At 39.9% G+C, this 15,096-nt stretch overlaps 1 protein-coding gene across 1 annotated transcript in view; it reads left to right on the forward strand.

The window, feature by feature from the left end:
• The window catches only part of PELI1 (pellino E3 ubiquitin protein ligase 1), a 74,554-nt gene extending 69,455 nt beyond the window's left edge, over window positions 1-5,099 (forward strand). The window contains exons 5-7 of the mRNA XM_006862963.1: window positions 1,627-1,824; window positions 1,910-2,098; window positions 2,484-5,099. Coding sequence (XP_006863025.1) covers window positions 1,627-1,824; window positions 1,910-2,098; window positions 2,484-3,050 — 954 coding nt within the window. The 3' untranslated portion in view covers window positions 3,051-5,099. The remainder of the gene's footprint in view (window positions 1-1,626; window positions 1,825-1,909; window positions 2,099-2,483) is intronic.
• The last annotated feature ends 9,997 nt before the right edge of the window (window positions 5,100-15,096 follow it).

A 15,096-nucleotide genomic window follows, 5' to 3' on the forward strand; every position in this document is an offset into this window, starting at 1 on the left:
TGCGGGAGAAAGATGAGGCTTTCTGCTCCTGTAAAGATTTACAGTCTCGGAAACCCTGTACAGGGTCGCTATGGGTCAGAACCTACTCAACAGCAATTAACAACAACAACCTCTGAAAATACTTTGAATTTATTGACCCCTCACCCATGTAGAACTCTTATCTAGGAACTTTGTTGTTCTGCAATATGGTCAAGAACCAGGAAGGAAGGAAACAAAAGGACATCCAAAGAGATAAAATAAATACCCATGCAGTGAAGCTCTTTGTGCTCCCAGGAGAATGCGTTAGGCTCTCAGCAAAAATCTTTTTAAACACTCTTCTTTAAGTTTTGTTACTTTCTTTACCCACAGCAGAGTAAGAGTAGCTAGTTAAAGGTGGAGTATGCTGTTAGAGGCAAACTAGCCCAGCAGCAAGAAGGCAAAGTGGCGACCAGACAAAAAAGACATAAGACAATGTGTGACCGATACTTAAGAGCCTTTGAAGCATGGCTCTGTAAGCCCTTACCCTAACTAACATGAGGATCAACAGACTTGTACATACCTCTGTAGCACCTGATGGGTGGGGGTGCATGTAACTCTGGTTTTTACTCATTACAGAAAAAGATTATTTGCGAAAGTATTATGAGAAAAAGTGTTCTATGAACACTTTTTAAAATTAAATCAGGTGACATTCTAGAATATCTCACTGGCTTTTGTTTCTGGTTTGTGCCCTGACCCCATCAGTCTGGATCAATAGAAGATTTACCTAGAAGCCACTCTGTTCCCATTTAATGCAATTTTTGGTGTTGTTTTTTACGTTTTATTGTGAATCAGGTGAAGGTTTTAGAACAGGTTCATTTTCCACTCAGCAGTTCTTCATACACGTTTTGTTTTGTGTAATGGATTGCAGTTGTCACAATGTAGCATTCACTCTTCCTCCCTTCCTAACACTTCGGCACTTTGTATTTGGGTTAAGTGCTACCTTTATGGTCTGAAATGGTTTATTATTCTGAGATGTGTGGTCCTCATTCATGTTACTGTTCCCCTTATAGACCTATCTTGTATGACAGAGTCCTGGTGTGGATAGGATAAGCACTGGACCGCAAGGTCCACTTAAGCCACAGGTAGTAGTTCAAACTCACCAGCCGCTCCTTGGAAACCCTGTGCAGAGTCACTGTGAGTCAGAACCGACTCGATGGCACTTAACAACAACATAGCACCTGAAGATGGAGGTGGTACTGCAAATGAGATCTTAACATAAATGGTATTCATAGTGTAATGTTCTGGAGTCATCAGTATACTGATATGATATATCGGTATATTCTGTTAAGAAAGAGTAAAAATATTTCTATCTGAAAGGGTTAAAATAAAAATCAGCAGCCATCTAGAAATCTCAGCTATCCTAAGCTGTCAATTCCCAGAGTGTTTCATATATTCTCAGTCAAAAATTCCCACATAATTCTATGCTCTTAAACTGATGAGTGCATCAGAGACTGTCTGACATAGTCTCTGTCAAAGGTTTAGATGCCCCCCGAGTTAAGTTTAAGAAGGGTGAGCTCTAGAAATTTCAGAGGTTTAATGTTCCTTTCTTGGATGGATTTTTCACTGTGTTCCTTTGAATAGGTTTATATATGTTTCTTTTTCCCTTAGATTGGTCGGTCAACTGAAAGCCCCATTGATTTTGTAGTAACTGACACAGTGCCTGGAAGTCAAAGTAATTCTGATACACAGTCAGTGCAAAGCACCATATCAAGATTTGCTTGTAGAATCATATGTGAACGGAATCCCCCCTTTACAGCACGGATTTATGCTGCAGGATTTGACTCATCAAAAAACATCTTCCTTGGGGTAAAAACTTTTTTCCTAAATGCTGTATCATTTTATACCAGCTTTTAATGAAAAACAAATGAAAGCTTACCGCTATTACTCCTAGGAGAAGGCAGCCAAATGGAAGACATCAGATGGGCAGATGGATGGCTTGACGACCAATGGAGTTCTTGTTATGCATCCACGCAATGGGTTCACAGAAGACTCCAAGCCTGGAATATGGAGAGAAATATCAGTGTGTGGAAATGTATTCAGCCTCCGTGAAACCAGATCAGCACAGCAGAGGGGGAAAATGGTGAGTCCTGAGACATTCAACTAAACACTTGCTGCTGAGCATATACAAGTTGGGCTGGGTGCAAATTAAATATCACTCTATATTTTCTACTTGTGTTATACACATCTTTGGCCATGATCTATATTTACCTCCTTGAAAATGTTAAAATTACTGATTAGCCAAGTACTTAAATCATAAATCCATCTCTACTATGGATTTATGCAAATCTGAAAAGAGGTGTTTTACTGCTTATATATATACTCCTGATTCTCACACTTAGCTTTTATACGTCTGAAAGATTTGGCAACACTCATAGGAAATCCAGTAAACAGCATTAAGGACCAAAACTCTTAAGTAAAACTCGCAAATGCTGTAGTGAATTTTTGTTGTTTTCTTTCTGCTCTAGGTGGAAATTGAAACCAATCAGTTACAAGACGGCTCGTTAATTGACCTGTGTGGTGCGACGTTGCTGTGGCGTACTGCAGAAGGCCTGTCTCACACTCCCACAGTGAAGCATTTAGAAGCTTTAAGACAAGAAATCAATGCAGCCCGACCTCAGTGCCCTGTAGGGTTCAACACACTAGCGTTTCCTAGTATGAAGAGGAAAGATGTGGTCGATGAAAAACAGCCCTGGGTCTATCTAAACTGTGGCCACGTGCATGGCTATCATAACTGGGGAAACAAAGAAGAACGTGACGGAAAAGATCGTGAATGTCCCATGTGTAGGTCCGTTGGTCCTTATGTCCCTCTGTGGCTTGGATGTGAAGCTGGATTTTACGTGGACGCCGGCCCTCCAACCCATGCGTTTAGCCCGTGTGGGCATGTGTGTTCAGAAAAGACAACTGCCTACTGGTCCCAGATCCCACTTCCTCATGGTACTCATACTTTTCATGCAGCCTGTCCCTTTTGTGCACATCAGTTGGCTGGTGAACAAGGCTACATCAGACTTATTTTCCAAGGACCTCTAGACTAACAGACAGTTGTCCTTCAGGACTCCATTATAAATTTATAAGCTAAGAGATTTGGGATTTCCAACCTGTTGTCCACATCACAGTTTCTCTGCTCTGATCATTTGCATTAAGATGAAGAGCTTTTCTAAACGTTTATAATAGTAGCAATTTCTGAACAAAAATCTGGGAAACTCAAGCAGAGGAATTTCTGAAAGTACCAGAATTCTAAGTCCTGAGTTTTGAAAATCTATTTTGAGGAAAAAAAGACATAGTCTCAAATTGATGCCTTCGTTTTCGTGTTTTTTGAATCACCCATTCTCAGCGCTCCGTACTTGTTTTGTATGGCTGAGGGTCCTGTTGGTTCAAACTATGTTAATTTACAGTTTGTTGCAGACATTGTAAAATACAACAACATGTATATTAACTTCTTTTCTATTTATCTTTATTCTAGAAATACCGTAGAATGTTCTTGGTCTAGTGGCATGATAGCAGCGGTGTCACATCCTTGGTGTGAATGGTAGCTTAGCGAACGAAATCAAGGATTTGCCAGGTTAGAAAGAAGAACAAGAGAGCCTCTCCCCACCACCTAAACATTCATCTGAACATGAATCTGGTAGATTAGGATACTTTGTAAAACCGAATTCATATTAATTACCCATGGTGTAAGATGTGTTTGTTTTTAACCACGTTGAAGATAATCAGGAAAGATTTTTTTTTTTCCTTGATATTTCTCTTGAGTGTAGTACTATAACAAAAATTAATGCTAAGAAACATTTTATATGCTCCTTTGAATATGCAATTTAATCTAGATTATCTATTTTTCTCCCATGATTACTAATCTCTTTTTAGTATCAGCAATATTTGGCAAGTTTATTTTTTAGATATAAACTGTGGTTCATCTGCTCACTATTTGTAGAAAAAAAGAAAATTCATTCCCTTGATAAAAAGCATAAATTAACACTTGAAAGGAGTGTGACTTGATTTGTTTTGAGAAAATGAAATGCTTAATTAATTAATTTTTCTATATTTGGCCTTCTCCTGGGCATTAGAAAATTGAGATCGAGAAGGTTGAGTGACAGCCCTTTTTTGTAAATGCAGCAGACCAGCCTTAACATGGGTGTGAATCCTGAGGAGAGTTACTATAGTGTGACTGAAGTTTGGCTTGTAGACCAGCCCCATAACAGCAGAGTGGGGAGACATCTTGCATGGTCTGCTTAGTCTCTAAGTCCAGTAATCCCTTTGTTTGCAGAAGCAAGAAAGGCTTTTCCTCCGTCCCCACACGTTTTTGTAATGTACACAAGAAAACTATACACAGTTGCACTACATCAAACCCTTTTGCGATACTTGTAGAAATTAGTGAACTTTTAAAATAGAAGGCTCATTTTTTAATCTTTTGTTTTCCTTTAGTTCAAAAAGTTGTAGAATACTTCATTGACAGTAGCAAATTTATGTATGTGATAGCGTAGCTTTAATTTATCCGAGTATGCAGTTCTGAATTTTCTTTTGTTTTTTTGTTTTTTTTTTAATTTTTCTTTTTAGAAGCCATGAACTATTTTATTTTTCTTCAGCTGTCAAAACTTTCCTCGTTTTTAAAAATGATCATTTGGGTTCACTCAGGAAATGCATGTCAGGAAACTTGTATTATAAGTTTATTGTTGTTATGTATCAGTAACTGCTGTTACCCCTTTTTCAAAGAAATATAATTGATTTTGAAGTTTTCTAGATTGTCACATGCCTTGTGACTAATGCAAGGAAATCAGTCCTGTGTTGTATTTGTTCTAATCATTTCTATTCAGGCTATATATTGTAGCTAATTTTTATTTGCAATTAATTTATTCAAACTAAGTAAATACTTTTCAAAACAGATTCTCGAGTTTGTCTCTGAGTTCATTTGTGCATAACTGAGAGTGGGAAACCAGAAGTGAAAACTTGTGCACAGGTCTACCCATCCTCCAAACATAAGCAGGTGAACTCACTGAAGAGTTTGCGTTTAAGGAGCCTCTGGAGCAGCTCTGGTTCTCTGGGGAAAGTGTCTCTTACTGGGTCATAGAGGGACTTTGCTTCGTGGCTGAGTAGTTGAGGCATTTTCTAAGCTAAGTCCTGCTACCGAGTTGTTTCTTTGAACATTTGCATGCTAGTCTATTGAAATATTAAGTAGTGCCATCAAAGGTTCATGCTCTGCCCAAAGCGCTTGAGTTTCTTCCTGTATCAGTTTTGGAGAAAATCTGGGTCATTTTCTATCAAATTCAAGTTTGGCAATTTAAGTCATTAGTCAAATGTTTTTTGTGTTCAAACTTTTTGATTATGAGCTTTGTCCTTTTGCCAGTGCCTAATGGAAGACAAGAGTCCTAGTGTGGCGCTGTGGGTTAATGTGCCAAACTGCAAAGCCATTTGAACTGCAAGGTCGGTGGTTCAAGCTCACCACCTGCTCCTCGGAAACCCTATACAGGGTCACTATCGACTCGACGGCCCTTAACAACAATAACAATGGAAGAGACACTGCTTATTCAGTTGTATTTAAAGCATGTCAGTTTTCAGGCCTAGGAGAAGAGGTTGTATTTAGGTCTCCTAAATGCACTGATTTCAAGAAAGTTAATCTTTATGACAACTCATTATCAAAAAGATCTTAATGTTTAAAGTTTCCTTAATTTGAACAAAAGAATTTCCCTTCATCTGCAATTGTAGGTCATGAAGGAAAGACCAGGTAGCTAGCCAGAACTAGGTTATCTTCTCACAGCTGTAACTGTTTACTTCCCTCTTAAGAAAAGTCTCCTGTTGTACATGTTGTGGTTGTTGGTAGGTGCCATATTGACAAGTCTGACTCACAGTGATCCTATAGGACAGAGTAGAACTTACTCCATTAGGGTTTCTGAGGCTGTACACAGAAAGCAGGGTCAAACCATTTGCTGTCAAGTCATGTCTGACTCACGGTAAACCCCATGTGTAGAATGGACTAGAACTCTGCTCCGTAAGGTTTTCACTGACTGATTTTTTTGGAAGCATCACCAGGTCTATCTTCCAAAGTGCATCTGGGAGGACACAAACTGCCAACCTTTGTTAGCAATATAAATCAGGGTAGTGTACCACAACCATGGATTCCATTCCGACTCATAGCCACCCTGTATAGGGTTTCCGAGGCTGTAAATTTACTAGAGCAGAAAGCCTCTTTTTTGCTCCCAAGGAGCACCTGGTAGATTTGAACTGCTGAGCTTGAGATTAACAGTGCATCACATAACCCACTACGTTACTAGAGCTTCTTTTAAAGCAGGATGGGAATAAATGAGAACAATCTAAATAATCCTTCCATCTAACATTTGAGTGTTCCCATTACACTTACCCCTCAAGAAACATGTGATGACTACCTGGCAGAGATTTCCATCCAATAGTCGTTAAATTTATAGGATAAATATAATTCTAACCATTTGGCCCCTCATCTTGTACTGTCCCACTTTAGAGTATATAATTCATTGTGTTCTCTGTATGTGCTCAGAGTTAACGCGGTAACAAATCAGCCTTGAAATACTACATATGAGCTACAGACAGTCCAGGAGTTGCTGAGGGCTGATACACACACAGCCCGGAGTTGCAGAACAACACCTCCCGCAAAGTCTATAAGCACAAATGGTTCATAATACAAACGGATGGTACTTTACATTGCACATCAAAACATTGTTACTCTATTACTTTAAAGATGTTTTCGTGCATTTAATGTTTTTATGCATAATGCATAGAAAGGTTCACTAAGACAATTGATTTTTGTCTGCTTGTCCCGCTCCACAATCCCCGTTCAGGCCTTGTTTCTAGTTGTAAACAGTTTAGGGCTGGCTGTGGCCATTTGGTTTTAATTGGAAACTGTCTCTTTAAATTTTGAGGAGATCTGTGCGCATGCGTAGTAGAACCCTCTGAGGGTGGGGCTGGGTGCCCACTAGCTCAGGCACCCCTATAGTCACCAGGATGGAGGTGATCAGACAGCAAGGGACCGATGAACAACTACCCAAAGAAAAGAATGTTCACACCTTTATCTCTGCGGTTCTGCCAGAAGTCTGTGGCTGCTCCGAGCCTTCCCCCGCTTGGTCTCACCCAAGATGGTGGCTCCTGGAGCAGGTAAGCGTCTCAGACTAGAAAGCAATGGTTTTCTTGCTTCTGCCACAAATTCCCCTAGCTGTAAGCCTTCCAACCTTCTAAATAGTCCTATAATTTATATGTGGTTCAGAGTTCTGGGACCATCCCCGGAGCCTGCTTGGTCGGGTAGTCTGTGTTTGTTTACTGCACTTTACTGCACTTTACTGCACTTCCACCCGATCCGCCATCTTGTTTGTTCTCTTCTCATTCTTATAACTTATAACTCATTCTTATAACAGGTATTTGAATACCCATTATATACCAGGTTCTGTTCTAAACCTAATGTGATTTGTTGTTGTTAAGTGCCATCGAGTCAGTTCTGACTCATATCAACCCTGTATAGGGTTTCCAAGGAGTGGCTGGTGGGTTTGAACCACGAACTTTGCAGTTCAAACTGACTGTGCAGTCTAGGGCTTATTCTACAGCAGCACCACACTAGGACTCCTAGGTGGTTTAGTGGGGAAGAGTCCCTACCTTCAAGGGTTTTCTAGTCTTCTGGGGAAGATAGAAAAGAATAAGGCATGAGATACAACATGTCAGATAGTAAAGAGTTCAGAGTTGGGATAGAATAGAAAAAGGGGATACATAATTTTAGGCCAGGGAGGGCGCTTGCAATAGCAAATAGGAGGGCCAGAGAAAGCTCATGGAAGTGGCATCTCAATAAAGATCTGCAAGAAGTGGCTACTTAGGAGAAGAGCATTCCAGGCAAAGCAAACAGCAATTTCAATGGCCCTGAAATAGAAGCATTCCTGGAATGTTTGTGGAAGAGCAGTTTGACCAGTGTGACTAAGTGGTTTGAAAAATAGAAGAGTAGCAGGTAAAGGGAATGTATATGAAACAAGATCTTGGAGAGCCACATGAGAAAGTTGACTTTTCTTCTGAGTGAAATGGGGAACTATTTTGAGGGTTTTGAGCAGGGAGTGACATGTAATTTAAAAGATCCAAACAGACAAGAGTCTCAGTGTGGTGCGGTAGGATAAGCATTGGATTGCTAACCAAGAGGTTGGCAGTTCAAACACACCAGCCGCTCTTAGAAACCCTATACAGAGTCTCTTAAGAGTCATAACCAACTCCCTGGCACCCAACAACAAATAAACTGAAGTGAGAGCAGGCAGGCTGTCTAGTTAGAAGGCTGTTACGATAATCCTGTGGGGAGTGGGGGTGGCTTGGGTCACTTTAGTGGCAGTGGGGGCGAGAGTAGTGATCAGATTCTAGAAATGTTTTGAAGTTCAAACATAGTAATTGCTGGCAGATCAGATGTGGGTTGTGAAGAAGTAATCAGGGATGACTCAGCTCAGTTAGCCTTAGCAACTGATGGAAGAAATTGCCATTTACTGATAGGGGAAGATTACAGAGAAACAGGTTATGGGGAAGGAAGGAGGCTATGGGATGGCAAACTCAAGTCTCATACTAATGAACCTAATACCTGTTAGACAACTATATGCCAAAGGTAAGATGCCTCTACCTTTTGAAAATAAAAATTGCTGTCAAAGTTCTCAAAAGTGTTTCAGTCAGTGTTGACCATATACCTACCCCATGCTAGCTTAGAAACAAACATTTTTCCTAATTGATGGCAAATTTCCTTTAATTGAAACTGAGAGTTAGGACAGCTCTCATACTTCCCTCTTTGCTTTGGCTACTCTCAGAGGAAATGAAGTTCTGCTTTCAACTGCATTAACTTCCTTTTGTCAGTGTGTTCTAATAAAGCTTTTCTTTCTCCTTTTTACTTGGTTCGTGCCTTTTAAAAAAAAAAAATGCTCAGTTTCACTGGATCTTAAATTTCTGTTGCTTCAAATCCTTTTGGCAATGGCAAAGTACAAGCTTTATTAATTTTAATATTCAAATGCTTATGGGAAACAATTCTTGAACCGCTTTTTGTAAGTCCAGATTTATACCCAGCTCCACTGCCAACTCGACGGCACTTAACAGCAACAACAACAACCACTGCCAAAAGAACCAACAGATCTGTGTTGGAAGAAGTGCAGCCAGAGTGCTCCTTGGAGGCCAAGATGGCTAAACTTCATCTCTCATACTTCAGACATATTGTCAGGAGGGACCAGTCACTGGAGGAAGATATCATGTTTGGTAAGGTGGAGAGAGAAAAAGAGGAAGTTCCCCAACGAGATGGATTGGCCAAGTGGCAGCGTCGATGGACTCAAACATGGCAATAGTCAGTGAGGTTGGCCCAGGATTGGGCAGTGTTTTGTTCTGCTGTGCATAAGGTCACTATGGGTTGGTACCAACTCGGTGGCACCTAACAACAACAATCACCACTGAAGGAGATTGCCTTGTCAGCAAAAATAAAATAAGATTTTTGAAGTTACAGTCACGGTGTGGCTGTGGCATTGTGGGTTGCTAATGCTCCAGACTGCAAAGCCGTTTAAACTGCAAGGCTGGTGGTTCAAGCTCACCAGCTGCTCCTCCGAAACCCTATACAGGGTTGCTATGGGTTGGAATTGACTCAACAGCACTTCACAACAACAATAACCAATCCTTGTAAAGTATCCTTTCTCAACCTTGTGTTAGATGATACAATGGAAATGCTGGTTTCTTTAGACTGACATTAAATTGTAAACCCAGCTGTGTACAGGATTAAGCCACAGCATAAAGTAGATGACAGGCAGATCATAAGATGTCCCAGTGGATTAAGTGTTGGACTGCTAACCCACCATCTGCTCTTCAGGAGAAAAATGAGGATGTCTGCTCCCTTAAAGACTTGACCGTCTTGGAGACCCTAAGGCGCAGTTCTCTGTTCTGTAGGGTCACTGGGAGTCAGAATCCACTGGGAAACAGGGGTCCTAGTGTGGCTCTGTAGGATAAACATTCAACTGCTAACCACAGGTCACAGCCTTGTGACTAATGCAAGGAAAACCGATTCACCAACACTTAATATTTGAGTGTTTGCCTTGTGTCCCACATTCTTCTAAATAAACCTGTTAAGATGAGAAACAATGAGGTAGGAACTATTACCAATCTCCATGTTACTGCAGTGTTGACTGATTTGCTGAAGGAATCAGAATTTGAACCACGGGAGTCTGCCTGTCTTCATGCCTATGTCCACGGCCACCACATTTTGCTGCTTCCTAATTTTAATGATGAAACATTCTGGAAGAATGCTTTCCCAAGTTGGTAAAAGAAGTATCACAATTCTATGTAATAGCCATGTTGTTGTCATTAAGGGCCATCAAGTTGTTTTGGACTCATGGCAACCCTGTACAAGGTTTCTAAAGAATAGCTGACAGGTTTGAACAGTGACCTTTGTGGTTAGCAGTTCAGTGCTTATCCTACAGTGTCACAGAAAACAGAACTCTGAGCCTGTAAGTTACCTAAAACAGCTTTTTTAACTTTTCAGAACAAAACAAAAATGGAGGTTACAGAAGCTATTTATTTGATTGAAAATGTGTTTCATTGGCTGAAAAAAAAGGAAAATGTGGAGATACTACAAAAAAAGTGGCAATAACTAAAGCTGGCACAGGGCAACAAGAAGGAAATTGATGGGCGGTGCCATAAGAAAACAAAGATTATCCTAAAGGTAAAGAGAAGAAATAACAGTTATAGCCCTAAAATACATCATTCAGATATTTACATTTTTGAGAACCTATGTTTGGTGAGGAAAGGCACAAAAGACAGCCAAGATTGAAAGGAAAATTAGGAGTTACCCATCTTATAAGTTCCATAAGTTGCTACTACTAGTATATCATGTTGTTGTTGTGAAGTACCATGAAGTCGGTTCCGACTCATTGTGATCCTGTATAGGGTTTCTGAGGAGCAGCTGGTGAGCCTGAACCACCTAACTTGCAGTACAAACCAACCTTGCAGTCCAGCACATTAACCCACAGCACCACACCAGGACTCCTTGTATATCATATTACTATGTAACTATTAGTAAAATCATGAATGTAAACTAGGGAGAAATCTTGCCAATCAAATTACAGATGGGGAAACCAAGGTCTATTCCAACAAAATGTTTCCTGATTAATTACAATGTAAGTCTTCTGAGTCTATCCCAGTACCCTTAGTTACCATGAGCTTGAGTTACCAAAACTAGGTGATAAACCTGCTTAGTTTGTTCAAGCAGATGTAAGTACCTTCCATTTTCATAATTTTTATTTTAAATGAAAAGCCGAGAGTCAAAACTTCAACTTTCATTGTCACATGAACAGTAGTTCCCAAATGACGGGGATGTTCTGTTTCAGAATTCAGTTGAATGAACAGCTACCTAGTTTGGAAATGAAAGACAAGGGTTGTTGTTGTTAGGTGCCATTCAGTCGGTACCGACTCATAGTGACCTTGTGCACAGCAGAACGAAACACTGCCCAATCCTGGGCCAACCTCACTACTGTTGCCACGCTTGAGTCCATCGATGCTTCCACTTGGCCAATCCATCTTGTTGGGGGTCTTCCTCTTTTTCTCTGACCCTCCACCTTACCCAACATGATATCTTTCTCCAGTGACTGGTCCCTCCGGACAATATGTTCGAAGTATGAGAGATGAAATTCAGCCATCTTGGAGCACTCTGGCTGCACTTCTACTGCCAAAACAGATCTATTGGTTCTTCTGGCAGGGGTAATGAAAGAAGCAAGAGTTGTCCGGATGCCTCACTCACCAACCAGCCTTTGTTGATATTATATAAATCATTCTGCAAACAAAATACAAGGTCTTGATTTTACTTTTGGATTTATTCATAAATTAGGACAGTTGTCCTGTATACCAGCCCTCTGCAGAAAGACAACACATTCAGATACTCTCCAACTATCAACTGGCTTGTTTGTCAAATGATCTTTGAAAACTGAGTTATTTGAAATAGGGATTATAATGCTTCATAAAAATATTAACATTACTGGAGTGTTAAGCAACTTGAAATATTTCTTAGTCCAGAGTATAACTGAAAATTAATGGTATCCTAAGCTTCAAATCCCAGAAAGTTGTCTAAATCTTGAATTACAAGGCCCAGATTCCTAGGTGGAAGGGTGGGAGTGGAATGAGCCATGTGTCAAGGGACAAGAGAATGGAGGGTTCTCATAGGCTATCAGAGATCTACAGAAGCTAGGAGCTCCCAAAGCAGCTGCTCAGGTGACAGCTGACAGGTGGTTGGGAAGAATTCCCCACTGAGGGTCCTGCTAACATATTAAGATCCCTAGAGTAGTTATTCCCAAAGTAATTTTCATCAAGTGAAATTAGAGATCTTATTGTTGCCCCTACCAGAGAAGTCATAGTAATCCTCCAAGTTTCCAGGTATGGAAATTAAAGAAAGAAATCACATTATCACAAGGCAGGCCATTTCTTATATCTCTCTCTCTTATGCACACACCGAACACACTCTAGACAGCTGCTCCCAGTTTAAAAATAAGTACAGCTTCTCAGGCTGCCTGGGTGATGCAAATAGATAAGCACTAGACTTAGCCAAAAGGTTGGTTCAAACCCACACAGAGGTGTCTCAGCAGACACGCCTGACAATCTGCTTCTGCAAAGTTGCAGCCGTGGAAACCTATGGAGCTGTTCTCCTCTGCACATGAATTGAATTGGTATCAACAGCAACTAACTAACAACATAGCTTCCCAAGGTTAGTTTGAAAGAAACAGTATTTGCTTGAGTGTGCAAATTCTAGTTTGTAATCAGTGTCATTTCTATATTGGTCATTCTGCTTGTATATATGAATAAGAATGTTGATTATATTTTTTACTGATTTTATTCAAAGAACTTAGTCATAGCAAAGATCGCTGAACCAGATGACTGCAAATTTGGTTGGTGATCTTGTTACAAAGGTAATGTAATACAACTGGTAGGCAATACTTGTCATGTGATGAAATGAAAGTTAAAGATATATTACTCTTAGGGTGTTGCCTTTTGAAGAGAAGCATTAAACAGATATTTTACTGCATTGGTGTGTATGAGATAATTTTTAAAGTTTGAGAGTTAACAATCAAAAGTTTGTTTGAAAGTGCTTTTATGGTTTCTTTATTGCTACTGACTTCAAATATGGCCGTATTTATTTACCAAAGTGTTTTAATTCCTCTTTAAATACAAAAGCACTATTCAAAATGTTGTGTGGGTGGAGTTTCACAAATACAAGAAATGCTTCAGGCAAGGCATGAGTCCAAGTCTTAATTCAGTCTGGTCTCAGATACCAGCCCTTAGATATTCCTTTATCAAGGTAAATAACAATGAGCAGTTATTCACTGTAAATAAACGAGAAACTATGTGAAGGAGGGGAGTTAGAAAATATCAAAATAAGCAATCTGCCCTTCTGAGAGGATTCAGTTGTACTGAAGCCAGCATTTCCTGTAATTTTATAACATGCTTTTATGTTTTAACTCCTTGGCTCTGTGGTCATGAGTCTCATTACTAGCCATTCTATGGGAACAAGATAATTCAACCCTTTGGCATGAATGAATACCTCTTCTACCTCATCTTTGTTCCTTAAGTCTTTAGTGCTGGTCCTATGTGTGCAATGCAACTACACTTGTATGACAGCAGTTGATCCCAGACTAATAAATCTATAGCCTCTTCATTTGAGGAGCTTAGTAGCCTCTTTGACATACAACAAAGACAGAGCATCTTAAATTCATTAATTATAAAGTTGTCTTCGAGTTAAGGGCCGTTTTCTCATTCAATGGCTATTGGAAAGGACCATCCAAATTATTCATAAGTGAAAATTTTCTGACAGGGTATAGTTTGGGAACAGCGCAGTAGCCCAGTGTGTCTAATTTCATAACAACATATCCCATGGGCTGTCTCTACTAACTTGTATTGGAATTTAATTATATGTTGACCTGTGACATGGAGCAATGGTCATCATCGCCAGTTTGAACATCTTTTTAGTCTACAAAAATGTCTTGCGGTGATGAGAATTTAGATAGGAAGTTAACCTTAACCTTTCCACACATTCCTTCACTATGATGATTTACACCTACTTTCCAATTCAGTGTGTTTAAAATGGCAGAGGTCTGGGAGAAACAGTTGACATAACATGTTGTTATTGCTAAGTGCTGCTGAATCAGTTCTGACCCGTAGCAACCCTGTAGAGCGTTTTTGAGGAGCTGCTAGTGAGTTTAAAGCAATAACCTTATGGTTCAAACCAACCCTGCAGTCCATTGCTTATGCTATAGCTCCACACCATAACAGAGCAATTGACATTTTTACTCTTGAGAACATTAATTTTACTTTCGCATTATTGTTGCTCATCATAGCTGATGTTTTGGATTCCCAAAGACTCTTGGTCTGTCTCTTCTATAAGTAAACCTGTTCTCTCATAAATCATTTACCACATCTTCTTGTAATTGCTTGTTTATTCGTCTGCTTGCTCAGCATTTGGAGGCCTGGTGTAGTGCTATGGGTTAATGCACTAGACTACAAGATCGGTTTGAACCACAAGGTTGGCTGTTCAATCTCACCAGCTGTTCCGTGGAAATCCTATACAGGGTCACTATGGGTTGGAACTGACTCAACAACACTTAAGAACAACACCCATCATTTACTGGAAAAGATTTCCACACAAACAAGAAGCTCACATCCCACTGAATGAGAACATTTTCAGAAAATCTATTTTGTGACTTTGTTTCTTTAAAGTTTCTCTTTATATGGAAAGATGATTCAAGCCCTTACTTATTTAGGGAACTATAGTTGTTGTTAAGTGCTGTCGAGTCAGTTCCGACCCATAACAACCCTGTATAGGGTTTCCAAGGAGCAGCTGGTGAGCTTGAACCACCAACCTTGCAGTTCAAACGGCATTGCAGTCCAGTGCATTAACCCACAGCGCCACACCAGGACTCCTATCTAGAGAACTAGGTATAATGAAATAAAATGGAGCTTTATATAGTGATAACATCTTTGGAAACAACACATTGGTTCTTTTTTTTTTTAATTAAATGTTTTTGTTTTGCATTGAGTGAAAGTTTACAGGGCACATCATCAGCTTCACATTCAACCATTCATATAGCTTGTTTC

This window comes from Chrysochloris asiatica, unplaced genomic scaffold (assembly GCF_000296735.1).
Source record: "Chrysochloris asiatica unplaced genomic scaffold, ChrAsi1.0 scaffold00052, whole genome shotgun sequence".
NCBI classification, from domain to species: domain Eukaryota; kingdom Metazoa; phylum Chordata; class Mammalia; order Afrosoricida; family Chrysochloridae; genus Chrysochloris; species Chrysochloris asiatica.